General features: G+C 36.7%; 2 protein-coding genes across 2 annotated transcripts; both read left to right on the top strand.

The window, feature by feature from the left end:
- The first annotated feature begins 6,797 nt into the window (after window positions 1–6,797).
- LOC119584787 lies at window positions 6,798–9,238 on the top strand. Its single transcript, XM_037933434.1, has 5 exons — window positions 6,798–6,871; window positions 7,267–7,713; window positions 7,752–7,984; window positions 8,196–8,939; window positions 9,168–9,238. The coding sequence occupies exons 1-5, from the start codon at window positions 6,798–6,800 to the stop codon at window positions 9,236–9,238; spliced, it is 1,569 nt and encodes a 522-aa protein (XP_037789362.1).
- A 391-nt stretch (window positions 9,239–9,629) lies between these two features.
- On the top strand, window positions 9,630–10,037 carry LOC119584785. Its single transcript, XM_037933433.1, has one exon. It carries the CDS (start codon window positions 9,630–9,632, stop codon window positions 10,035–10,037), a length of 408 nt encoding a protein of 135 aa, XP_037789361.1.
- Window positions 10,038–14,525: the final 4,488 nt, after the last annotated feature.

Genomic DNA, 14,525 nt, shown 5'->3' with positions numbered 1-14,525 from the left:
CCCAAATAAAAAAAGTTCCCCCTTTATCTAAAATTAAAAATTCAAAGGTTCAAAGGGACAGGAAAAAACTTTTAAAGGAACCCGTTTTAAAATTTGGGGCAGGGGGGTGGGGAAAAAGGGGTTTTTGGAACCAAAACGGGGAGAACCCCTAGGGGGAAAAACCATTGGGGGAACCCCCAATTTTGGGGGGAAAGGCAAAAAATAAACCCATTGGCTTGTTTCCGGAAAAATGCCCTTTAAAAATAATAGATTAAAATCCCTTTTTTTCTTCTGACCTCTCCATATTAGAAAATTTTTGGGTAATTTGGGAAAGGGGGGAAACCCAACGTAATAAAAAAAATTTAACCTCCCCCTGACATCGAATTGCTTTTGCTCCTAAAAAAAAATTTGAACCCCGTCGAAAAACCCCCCACATTTTTCTATCCCTCCCAATGGTTCCCAAAAAAATTTCCAAAAGTAAACCCCGGGAAAGGCCCAAATTGGGAAGGGGCGTTTGGGGTCCTTTCTGGGATATTTGTACCTGTTTTTTTTAAATTAAATTATCTCACGGGAATGTTATAAAAATTTTTAATTTAAATTATTTAAATTTTTTCTAACCTTCATATTTTTATTCCCCCGTTGATATTTCAGCAATCTTGATAAAAGGGGGGAAAACCTTTAAAACCCCAAACGGCTAAAAAATAAAAAGGCCCGTTTTGGGTAAGCCTGGTTTTTTCTGTTCCTTTTATATTTTTATATAAAAAATTTTATATTATATATTTTAATATATATAAAAATATACTTAAAAGTTTTTATTTTGTATTAAAACTATAATATATATAAATATATATTTTATAAAATTATTAAAATTTTATTATATAAAAATAGTAAAAATTATTTTATATTTTAATTATATATAAAATATATATATAATATATAATAATATTTTTATATATATAGAAAATTGTTATTTGCATTAAATAAGGGATTTAAAAATGGGAATATAAAAAAAATTTTAAAAATAAATATTAAACTAATTTTAATATAATAAAACATAAATATATATTATATATATATTATATATATATTTTAAGTATATATAGAGATATATAAATTTTAATAAAGTTAATATATATGATAATATCGATTAAATATATATTATAATATATAAAATAAAATTATATAAATTTTATTATATATATTTATGGGGTTTTAAGGCCGCTGTGGCCAAAAGGTTAGAGCTTCCCGGGCTCAAACTGTCAGGACGGCAATCTGAGTTCGAGGGTTCGAGTCACCAACCGCCGCGTTGTTCCCTTGGGCAAAGGAACTTCACCTTGATTGCCTACTAGCCACTGGGTGGCCAAACCAGCCCAAGTCAAGTGCTGGTCCCAAGCCCGGATAAATAGAGAGAATGATTACCTAAAAGGTACCACCGGCACTCTCCGTGGAAAGTAACTGGGGACCTTACCACGCACTCACTCCAAGAGCATCACAACATGGAAACTACAATTAAGTAACATGCTGTGACCACGGCGGCTCAGACATGAACCTACCGTTAAAAGAAGAAGATATATAGTATATATATAACAAAGAATGATGGACAAACAATGTAACAGACCGGGTTATAGATAATATAAAGATACGAAGGGCCGGTGTGATGAAATAACGAAATTTGGGGGCCGAGATTGGAAACAAAAAACACAAGACAGACAAAGTTGGAAAAGATTAGGAGAGGCCTACAAGAGGCAAGAGGCACCGAACACCACAGCGTCCCAGAACACCAGGAGAGGAAACGCCAAGTGGCGAGGCAGGGCACGAAGTAAACACAAAATGACAGTCTTTCCTTTATTTACACAAGTTATTTACCCGTACACTTTTCTATAGGCACAATACAGGGGGAAACCAGCATGTCACACTGCACGATACAGCTTATCAGGTCACAAAGGCACACACGAGGTCTTCACAGGAGCAGCACCCAACTCTTGTCTCCTGGCTTGTTCCACTGCTCCTCCGCTCACAGCCAGCTGCGTCATGTTTGCCCAGGTCCCTTCATGTTAACACATGTTTCGCACAGAGACAAAGACCCACTGGCGTAGCAATATATATATATATATAGTATCTATAATATATATATATATATATAATATAAATAATTATAGTATCTATAATATATATATATATATATATATATCTATATATATATAATATATATATTAATTATAGCATATATATATATTAGTAATAATAATATATAATAGTATATAATATTATATAATATATAAAGCGTATAGAATAATAAAATAATATATTAATATATAATATCTATAGTATATATACAATTACATATATATAATATATATACATTATAATATTATATATAATATATATATATTATATATTATATATAATATTATATCATATATACTATATATATATATTTTATATATATATATACATTATATATATTTATATAGCATATAGTGTATATATATTATATATATATATATATATAGTAAATATATACCATATAGTATATATTATTACTATATAGTTTTATATATAATATATGTACATATAAATTACATATATAATATATATATCATATAATATATATATATAGGCCTATATAGTATATATGTATAATATATATATATATATATATATATATATATATATATATATATATATATATATATAGTATATATATATATATATATATATATATATATATATATATATATATATATATTATATATATATAAAATAATTATTACAGTATATATATAGTATAAATATCATCATCATCAAAGGGCTAACGCCGACGGGGGCGCATGGACGCATCCACCCTTCGCTTCCAGCCACGAGGATCCCTTGAGGCGAGACTCCAGGCAGGCCCACGGCCTATCTCTAGCTCCTCGCGACAGGTCTCGTCGACCTGCCTAAGCCATGATCTCCTGGGTCGTCCCACAGGCCTCCTCCACCCAGGTATGTAAAACTTTCTGTAACTTCAACGTCCTCGCCGCAAGTATGGATCGAGTGAATGGGTTCCCCTAACAGGCCCCCAAAGTCCTGAATCTTGGTCTTGGTCCAGGAGACCTCTAGGCCTAAGGGCTTCCCCTCATTGCTAAATGCATGAAATGCTGCCACCAGTGACTCCAAGGACTCAGATAGGATAGCAACATCATCAGCAAAGTCAAGGTCTGAGACCTTATTGCCTAGTGTTGCTCCACACTGACTTTGGCTAGTAGCTCTGCCCATTATCCAGTCCATACAAGTGTTGAAAAGTGTGGGTGCAAGGGCACAGCCTTGCCTCACCCCTGATTTAACAAGGAAGAAGTACGACAGACCCCCACCACACTTTACAGAAGTATAAAGGCTTGCTATTAGGCCAATAATCTGTGACGGAATTCCCCTGAGTCTCAGGATCTCCCATAGCGATTCCCGATGCACCGAGTCAAACGCCTTCTTGAGGTCAATGTAGGTTGCAAGCAACCCACGACCAAACTCACGATGGCGTTCCACAATTACTCGAAGGACTTGCCAGGAGTAAATCCAGAGTGCTCCGGTCTCTGATGCCTCAGTAGGTGGATGCAGATCTGTTTCAGAAGAATGTGGGTGAGAACTTTGCTTGGTGTGCAGAGCAGTGTAATGCTACGGTAGTTGCTACATTCCCAACGATCCCCTTTCCCCTTCCAGAGAGGGATGACCACGCCCCTCAGCAGGTCAGGGGGAATGGTACCAGACTGCCAGATGGCAGTCAGGACTGTATGCAGGCCCCGAGCCATAGGTTCACCCCTAGCCTTTAGCAGTTCAGCAGGAATATCACATATGCCTGCAGCTTTCCCACTCTTCAGCTTGGAAATTGCCATCCTAACCTCTGTTAGGGTACAAGGTTCCTCGCTGATGGGTGGGTCCAGCACAGGTATTGTGACATTGCTTGGAGGGTTTACCTGGTACAACTGCTCAAAATACTCAGCCCAATGTTCACGAACTCCAATGTGATCTGAGATGATCCGTCCATCCGCTGATTGGACTGCAGTCTTCTGTGAGGAGGGCTTAGGTTTCAGCTTTCTCAGGGCTTGGTAGGCAAGGTGAAGGTCGTTTACCAAGAAATGGCCCTCAACCTCCTCAGCAAGATTCCTGATGAACAGTTCCAATGGACTCCTGAGCTGCTTCAAGTGTTACGCGCTTGAAGAGGTCCCACAGAGCAACTGGGTCCATCAGGTTGTCGAGTTCTGTGAATTGGTCAGAGACTGCCATGGTGAACCCATGGGCACACTCCTCCTCTCTTAGTCTGTCCAGGTGAAACAGCTTAGGGTGGCCACTGGAGGGATGGGGCCTATGGTTAGTGCCACAGAACTCGGCACTCCGGTAAACCCTGCAGTTCTGGAGGATCCTCCATCGCGTGCTAACAAGAAAGTGGTCGATCTCCTTGGCCATTGTACCCATATCGCTGTACCATGTCCAGCGATGCGGGTTGGAGCGCTGGTGCCAGGAGCCAGAGATCCTCATTTTCTGGGACTTAGCAAAGTCCCGGAGAAGGAGGCTATTCTCGCTGCTGGGATCAGCTCCTGAGCCATGGGGGCCGACAGACATCTCATAGCCAGCTCGGTCACAGCTGGATACTTCATTGAAGTCACCCAGAACAATGCGAATATCTCGTCGGGGGCAATTGTCTGCCACAGATGCGAGCTTGGCGTAGAAAGCCTCTTTCACATCAAGTTTACATACATCAGAGAAATGAAGCCAAAAGCATGCTTCAGTCTCAAAGCCATAATACGCTCATCAACTGGTATCACCTCAACTACCGAGGGCTGAAGTCAGCTGGAGATGGCTATGGCTACACCCTCGCTGCGGCCCGACTAGTAGTAGGTTTACCCACCTATACCGATCGTGCCGCTAACAGGTCTTCTCACCTCCGAGAGGGCAGCCACCTCAACTCCCAATCGCCTCAGTTCCCGCGCTAGTATATATAGTATATATGTATAGTATATATATATATATATATATATATATATAAAATATAATAGTATATCTATATATATATATATATATAAATATATATATATAATATATATATATATATATATATATATATTATATTATATATATATAATAATATATAGTTATATATATATAGTATATATTATATTATATATATAATATATATCTATATATATATATATATATATATATTATATAGTACATATATTATATATATATAAATATATAGTATATATATATATATATATATATAGTATATATATAGTGTATATATATATAGTATATTTATTCTATATATATATGTAATGACCAGAAATATATTATATACCTGTTTATTTGCGAAAGGACCAAGACTTTAGAGAGCTTATAAAATTACTCGAGTTACCCCTTTAAATCCTAACATCCCATTTTCTGTACTTGTCCCTAGTCGCGGAAGGGAGTCAGAGCGTATAGTTATTTAAGCAAACCAACTTATGTTCAATTACACTAACAAGGTATAATGCGCAATTAATAAAGTATTTCACGAAAGAAAGTTATTATCATTTTACGTTCTTTGAGAGTTTTATGGAACACGACCAAAACCATTAGTATTTACTACTCTCACATCTCAGTATTTGTAATTTGTAATTCACCGAACAAAGATAGACTATGATACTAGAATAATTATACATTCATTTAATGTTATCTTAGTCACAACTAATATTAGGCAAAGGAAAATATTTTCAACTCGTATCCACCTTAGAGGAGACGTGGACAGGAGACGTGGCATGACTCGTGGAGGGGAGACGGGGAGACGCGCAGACACGGAGACGAGCTCCATGAGGGAAAACGTTCCGTAAGGCTCGCTGTTTATAAATGAGTATAAGACTCATTTTGTCGAACATTACATTTTACTGTAGAAGCATAAGGCTTCTCACAGTCCAGGTAGCGAACATAAGGTCCGCTGGCCATTTACAAGGAACCAATAGGAGGGCTCGGAAATCATGATTTTCGGTGAGTTGAAATAATTAGTGTATGATCTGATGTTGTAATGCTAAATTTCTTTATATTAAGTGTTAAATACTTGTTAGTTATGAATATGTGTAACATTTCTCTGTATTAATATGTCTATTCATTTGTAACTAATTAATTTAATTTTTATGTTTTCTTATATGTTATTTCTTTGCAATTTCTGTAATCAGCTTATAAACATTTTGAGAAACAAAGGGATGTTTATCTGAATTCAGAAACTTTCCAACCCAGTAATCCTACGTTCCACATCATTACGAAAATTATGTTTGGCATTAAGAAAGCTGTGCCGTAACATTGCAAAACGACGAAAGCTGTGCAACGTGCCCGTAAAGCCCGCTTCATTTGCTGCTGACCTGTACACTATGGGACTGATTAAGATGAGCGAGAAAAGTCTCACAAAATGTCCGCCAAGAGGCAACGGAAATGGCCGACCTCAGAGAAGTGCGTGTGGGAATAAGCAAAGAAGAGCACCTAGTTTTCGAGAAGTGCGAAAGTGAGACGAAGAGTATCTCCGCTAACCAGAGAAGCCTTCATTTCGTATTTGCAAAGGTATGGAAAGGAATGTAAGAAATTAGCTAAGAAACTTAAGGATCAAGCTAAAGTGATTGAGGAAAAATTAATAATAGGTGCTTCCAATGAAGAAATCAAACAGGAACACCATATATTCTTGTCATATGTAGATCAGTTCTATACTATTAAAGAGAACACAAGTAGTTTGCTAGAAAGAGCAGGATCTTCAGTATAAAACGAAGATTATGAGGAGCACCAGAATTGCTTAAATGATAAGGAAGAAATAGAATTGCATGTCCTTGAATATAAGGAAAAGTTTGAAAGGTGGTTACAAACCCGAGCGGAAAAACGTCAAAGCCAAGTTAAGGTAAGAAGTGATAATAGGTCGAAGATTAGTAAGGTCAGTGTTGTTGAAAGTATAATCTAAGCAAAATATGACCAACAAATGAAAATGAAAGAGCTCGAAGCTAAGGCAAGAGCATTAGAAATAAACAAGGCCTTTAAAGAAAGAGAGAGGGCACTGAAAGAGGAAAAGGAAGCACTAGAGAAAAGAGAGTGGGCACTGAAAGAGGAAAGGGAAGCACTAGAGTATGAGAAGGAAATGCAGTTAATTATTAATGAAAAGGGTGTAGCTCATGCTAGGTTTAAGATAGCAGAAGAAATGGAAAAGGGAATGGATTCCAAGGGTAGTGTAAGTTCTTATGATCAATGAAATTTTAAAGTTCAAAGGGTTGAAAGGTTCAGTAATCCTTGTGATTCCAGGCAATATGGCCCTCATGACAACAGAACGCCACATAACGAAGACAAATACGAAGGTAATATTGTAAATTCATGTAAGCATGGAGACCCTTCAAATATGTCAAATCCAAACTTTATAGAAAAAATGGACTCATTCGTTAAAAAACTACGAAAGCCCAATATGGATATTAAGCCATTTGATGGTAACTCTCTTGAATTCAATAGATTTTTCAGACAGTTTCGTTCAAAGGTGCTGAATTATTGCACTTCCTATGATGAACGTTTTAACTACTTAGAACAGTTTACCTCAGGGGAAGCAAAAGAAAGAATACAGGAATTTATGAGCATGAATCCAGAACAGGGGTATAAAGCAGCCATGAAAGAACTTGAGGATTGTTATGGGAATAATGATGCTGTAGCCCAGGCTTATATCAAGAAGGCTCTAGATTGGCCAGTAATAGAGGAAATGATGTAAATGCTCTTGACAAATTTTCCATGTTTCTCACAAGATGTAAGTATGATACACTAAGTATGGATTCAGTTAAAACTCTAGAAAACCAAGATAACATGAGAAAACTTGTTACGAAATTGCCATACAACATGCAGGAAAAGTGGCGAACAATTATCTGCGAGAAGGGCAAGGTATCCAAGCCTATAGTATTTTCAGACTTAGCAGACTTTATTAAAAGGGAAGCCAAGAAAGCCAAGCATCCCGTCTTTGGTAGGGATATATTAGCTGAAGGTAAAACTGAAAAACCTAAGACAAGACAAGTATTTGCTACACAAACCCAAGAAAAAGAAGTTAAGAAAAATGGTGAAAGGGACTATGAAAATAAATGTCATCAGTGTAAGGGAAATCATAAACTAGTGAATTATAGGAAGTTTAAGGAACTTGAATATAAAAGGAAAGTTGAATTAATAAGAAAAAACAAATTGTGCTTCTTATGCTTAAGAGCTGGTCATAATAGCTCTGTGTTTCAAGAAAGAAATTTGTCTTCAGTGCAATAAAGAACATCCCACAATAATGCATATAGAGAGAATGTTTAACAAGGCTAAACAGAATACATCACAGGATGGAATTAAAATTCCAAGGGCTGAATTAGAGAAATCAAAATGTGAAAATATGATGTTACAAAAGAAGTCTGAACAACATGAAGCTCAAAACCCCAAGGAAGTTATAAACATAAATGCAGAATCTTGCCATGCATTGTCAAAGGATAGGGACAAAATAGCCACATTAGCAATCATACCAGTAAAGGTTAAAAGGAAGAATAGTCACAAAACCATACAGACACTAGCATTTTTAGATCTAGGTGCAACTACAACCATCTGCTCAGAGAAACTAATGCATGAACTAGAATGTAAGGGGAAAAGGGTGCCATACAACTTCGAAACCCTTACCGGGAAAAGGAAAGTAAGCTCGATGGTACTGAAGGATTTCCAAATTAGTGCCTTGACAGGAAATTATTTGGTGGATTTATCAAATGTTCATTCTCAGGATAAAATAAATATCTGCAAAGGGTTTATGCCTTCAAAGGAAGATGTTGAGAAATGGCCACATTTAAGAAATCTAGAGATTCCACAATTTGATGGAGAAGTAGGTCTATTAATTGGAAACAATAACCTAGAAGCATATAGACCAGTAGAAATTATATCAGGAGAAGAATATTGCCTGATTGCTGCCAAAACAAGGAAAGGTTGGGTAATATGGGGCCTAATGAAATGACAGAGAGTGGATCTTGTCGCCTCCTATAAAACTAGTATGACAGAACTTAATAAGTATGTAGAACAAAAGGGACTTGACCAGTTAGTAAGAGAACTAATTAACATGGAATTCCCAGAAAGAACAATAGATGATAAAAGGAAAAATTCAGTTCAAGATAAGTTGTTTTTAAGTAAAGTTCAAAATTCAATGAAACTCCTAGATGGTCACTATGAGATGGAGTTGCCATTCTATGATGAAAGATCCCTAATAACTAGAATTATGCTAAACTAAGATTACAACATCACAAAAGTAAGTTCACCATAAACCAGGAATTTGCTAAAGAATATACGATCTTTATGAATAAATTAAATGATAAGGGATACATAGAACAAGTACCTAAATCAGAGATCAGCAGAAATGATGGAAAAGTATTGTATATTCCTCACCATGGAGTATACCACCCTAGGAAAGCGAAGTTGAGAGTAGTCTTTGATTGTTCGTCCAGATATTTAGGTAATTCATTGAATGATCATTTACTTCAAGGCCCAAATCTAACTACCAAACTCCACTAAGATTTAGAAAGGAAGCTGTAGCCATCATCAAGTTCCTGAGAAACAGGGATTTCTCGCATTTCTATTGGTGGGCAGAGGGTGACCTGAACATATAACCTAAAGTATTCAGAATGACTGTACACTTATTTGGTGCAATCTCTAGCCCAGCCTGTGCTAATATGGCTTTAAGGCAAGTCGTAATAGACAATCAGGGACTTTACGACGATGAGGTAATGAAAGCGATTAGTAAAAACTTCTGTGTTGATGATTGCTTGAAATCCGTATCAACACCCAAAGAAGCTATTGATATGATCAAAGATTTAAAGAGTTTATGCAAAAGGGGAGGATTTCAATCAAGAGGCTGGATCAGTAACAGCCAGGACGTAGTAGAATCAATTCCAGTAGAAGATCGTATACATCAAATAGACACATTAGATCTAGACATACATAATTTACCCACGGAAAGGGCTCTTGGACTCGTGTGGTCAGTGGAGACAGATAGTTTTGAGTTCAAAGTAAATATAAAGGATAAAGATTAAATGAGAAGAGGAATACTGTCAATGGTTAGTTCCTTGTATGATCCCTTAGGATTGGTCTCACCTTTTACTTTGCCTGTTAAATTAGTCCTACAAAGTTTGTGCAAAAGGGGACTGAAATGGGATGAACCTATACCTGACAAAGAATCGAGGGAATATAGGAAATGGATAAAAAACATAGATTCCCTGGAGAATATTAAAGTTCCAAGATGTTTAAAGAAAGTACAAGCTCAGGATGCTAAAGTACAATTACATTGCTTTGCCGATGCAAGCGATAGTGTTTACAGCGTCGCCGTATATGCAAGATTTCAATACAGGCTCGCTGTTTATAAATGAGTATATGACTCATTTTGTCGAACATTACGTTTTACTGTAGAAGCATAAGGCTTCTCACAGTCCAGGCAGCGAACATAAGGTCCGCTGGCCATTTAGTGAGTATAATAAGACTCACAAAACAAGGAACCAATAGGAGGGCTCGGAAATCATGATTTTCGGCGAGTTGAAATAATTACTGTATGATCTGATCATTATATTAAGTGTTAAATACTTGTTAGTTATGAATATGTGTAACATTTCTCTGTATTAATATGTCTATTCTTTGGTAACTAATTAATTTAATTTGTATGTTTTCTTATATGTTATTTCTTTGTAATTTCAGTAATCAGCTTATAAGCATTTGGAGAAACAAAGGGATGTTTATCTGAATTCAGAAACTTTCCAACCCAGTAATCCTACGTTCCACAGTATATATATAGTATATATATATATATATATATATATATATATATATATATACTATATATATATACTATACATATACATATACTATTACTATATATATATATAGTATAAATATATAATATATATAATATATATATATATATATATATATATATATATATTATAATATATAGCATATATATAGTATATAAATATAGTATATATATATATATATATATATATATTATATATATATATATATATATATATATATATAGTATATATATAGTATATACATATAGTATATATAGTATATATATATATATATATTATATATATATTATATATATATATATATATTATATATATATATATAATATATATATATATATATATATATATATATATATATATATATATATATAATATAAATATATACTATATATAGTATATATATACCATATATACTATATATATACTATATATATACATCAGGGGTGTCAAACTCATTTTAGCTCAGGGGCCACATAGGGGAAAATCTATTCTGAAGTGGGCCAGACCGGTAAAATCATGGTATAACTTAAGAATAATGACAACTTCAGATGTGTTTCCTTTGTTTTACTTTGGTACATTCTGAACACATCACAAATAATTGTCTTTACAAAACACTTCAAATTAGTTGAAAATTCTGAGGAAAAAATTGGTGCAATTTTAAGAAAAATTCCTCATTGATTGGAAGTTACACTTCATCTCAGTGTATCTACAAAGGCATACAACTTTAAGTTACAGCCTAAATGGGATTGAACAAAATACTCTCCTAAATATCAAATACCTCATTTGTCATTTCCACATCTTAATCCTGAGCTAGCTCACCACACCATACAAACTGAGGTAAAAACTATTCAAGAGGGTTGAGTTACTCCCTGCCTTGTAGGCTACACTATTTATTAATAGAATTATAAATGCTGTGCAATGCAACGCAACTTGTGAACTGAAGTGACTGACATTTTTACAGTAAATCACACTGTAGTGTACCCTGAGGTCCACCTGGATTTTAATCATTACATATACGTACATATCTACTTGTCTGGATGTATACGAATACCACCTAAAATGGCCAACTTCCGTTCTCTGTGAACAATTACATTACATTTTCTTTTATTTTAAGCATACACTATTTTATTTTCTTGTATACAGTTTTTATTATTTTTCTCTATTATGTTTTATCTATTTTCCTATATGTTTTGTAAGGTGCTTTTTATTGCCACATTTTACTGAATTTATTTTTAGTATTCTATTCCACTCAAATTTTATTTCTAAAAGATGTACCCCCGTATTACGTATAGACCAATCAGGTTAACGGGCGTGTAGCTCCAGCCAATCAGAGCCGTTCTAGGTCGTGCCCCTGGTAGTGATTTTCAAGGGCGCGAGAGTTCACGCTCACGCTCACGACTGGCTGGACATACGCTCCCGTTTACCCCCCCCCCCCGGATTTTATGAAAATAACCATTAGATAAGTATTTTTCTCCGTATTTTGTGGTGGTGTTGGCGCAAGTAGGAAAGAACAGCTAAAGAGCATTCATTTTCTTGTGGCACAAGTGAAATATATATATATGTAACTTATTATTTAATAAATCAATAACGGGTAATTAAGTATCATAATCCTATGCTGCAGTCCAGCCAGTCAAACTTTTGAAATATAAAGATAACCAAAAGCAAATAATTATATTTACAAACCAAAGCAAATAATTATATTTACAATGAAATACGAGTTGAAAACGAGCGGCCAGAGCTACCTTCCAGTTTGAACGTAGACTATTATATTAATAGCGCGTCGGGCACACACGACCAGACGACGACGCTACAAGTGGTGGCAGACGGTGTCGATGCTGGAGATTTTATCTCAGTTGATTGAATTTCACTTTCGTTCTGTGTTATATGAAATATTATGTACTTTAGAACATTGTTTAAATATACAATTTGCCATTATACTGATGCTTCATACGAACATCAAATGAGTACATTGTAATTTGAATCCTGTTTTTGTGTATTATTAGTGGATTTAGATATTCTGGTTTGATATAAAAAAAAAATAATAATAATTTTGTATATATCTATAATTGTGTTAAAGAAGGTACTCCAGCATCCTGAACCCCATACGTCTTCTTATATTGAGTTGTATGTCTACTTCGAAAAGCAGTGTCTACCGGTATTATTTGTTTACAGATGAAATTGCCAGACCTCCTGCGAGAGGACGAGACTTCACGACCTTGAATCTGGTTAGATGAGATTGTTCCGTGTATGTGGATGAGCATATGATAGCAGGAAGCCCATGAAGTGAACCTTAACAATTGGTATGTGAGTATAACTTGTAGCTAGGATATTAATAGAAGTGGATCTGTACATGAGTCAAGGTGTCTTCTCCTGGTTGTAAGGATCTGTTCTCTTGTGACGGTGGTGCATGCAGTGACGGGTTAAGTAGTGTTCCATGCTTGTTGGCATATGAGGTGCGACGAAAGCCCCGGCGACGAACTACTCTGCTTCCAAGTGCCACAAGGAGGATAGTGCGTAGGTCGGTACGCTTAATGGGGAAGCACAAGCCATCTCAACGTCAAAGCTCACATGGAGCAACCCCCACAGGATCGCTTATGCAACAGGACTCTTCTCACATGGACTCTGAGACCACGTCAAGGGAAGAGGCTCCAGCTGTAGACACACCTCTCCAGGATGGCTTGGAGATGCAACCTCCGGGAGTACTTCAGGATTCAGCAACCATTGTGCCGAGTATGTCTGAATTAACTGCTCAGCTCCAGTGTGTCTTGGCTCTTGTGGCTGTGCTGGAGGAAGAGAATGCAGCCTTACGACGAACCCAGTCATCGCACCAAACACCACTCAACGAGACCAGCCACTCTGCACCATCTATTGAAGAGCCACAACACCTAGCACCACTAAGAGATGCCCCTATGCAGCCTGTGTCCACCATTGTTAACAAAGAGATGTGTCAGCAGCCACACCCTCAGCATCCTGCCCGAAATCTTCACAATGTGTCTCCTGTTAGCTTCCGCCCTCCAGATCATCACGTAATGCCTCCAGCACTGTATGGCCGTGATGAGATACCCGTGTTTTATGGAGAAACCCCAGTGTCACATGCGCTACAACGTAATAGAGAGGTGGAATCGTGGATTGCTACCATCGAGATGCTGACACGCCCTGCTACAGACGATGCTTTATTCGTATGGCTAGGGGAAGAGCTCGTGGGTATGCGCAGATGGTGCTCTTAGGGCCCATGTTTAAGGATATTACCATATGGCATGAGTTTAAGGCAAAAATGAGGAATAAGTTTCGGGGGACATGTACACCAGAACGGTTTTTTGACATGCTTGCTCAGTCCCGGATGACACCTGGACAATCACCCCTGGATTATTATCAGGCAATCGAGATGGCAGTCTTGCAAGGAGCTCGTGACTACCCTTGTGAGATTGGAGATGTGGAAGGCCTGCTCCGAAGGACCTTCACAGCAGGTTTACCAACTTGGCTTCGACGGCAGCTCTTGCTACTGGACTTCACATCAGCATGCAGTATGGCAGAGAAGTGCCAGGCCATATGGGATGCAACAGTTGGGGTAAAGGCCGTCCTGCCGAATTTTAATGGCACTCCAAGTAGGGATCAGGTCACCAAACAGCAGCATAAGCACCCACTCCCTTATGAAATGCCCATGCCCCTGGGTTACCCACCAGTAGCTGAGCCACAAGCAGAAGGTGCCACGCCCGC

The sequence above is a fragment of the Penaeus monodon genome, chromosome 18, assembly GCF_015228065.2.
Source record: "Penaeus monodon isolate SGIC_2016 chromosome 18, NSTDA_Pmon_1, whole genome shotgun sequence".
Taxonomy (NCBI): Eukaryota; Metazoa; Arthropoda; class Malacostraca; order Decapoda; family Penaeidae; genus Penaeus; species Penaeus monodon.
This window is presented reverse-complemented; position numbering and strand designations above follow the sequence as displayed.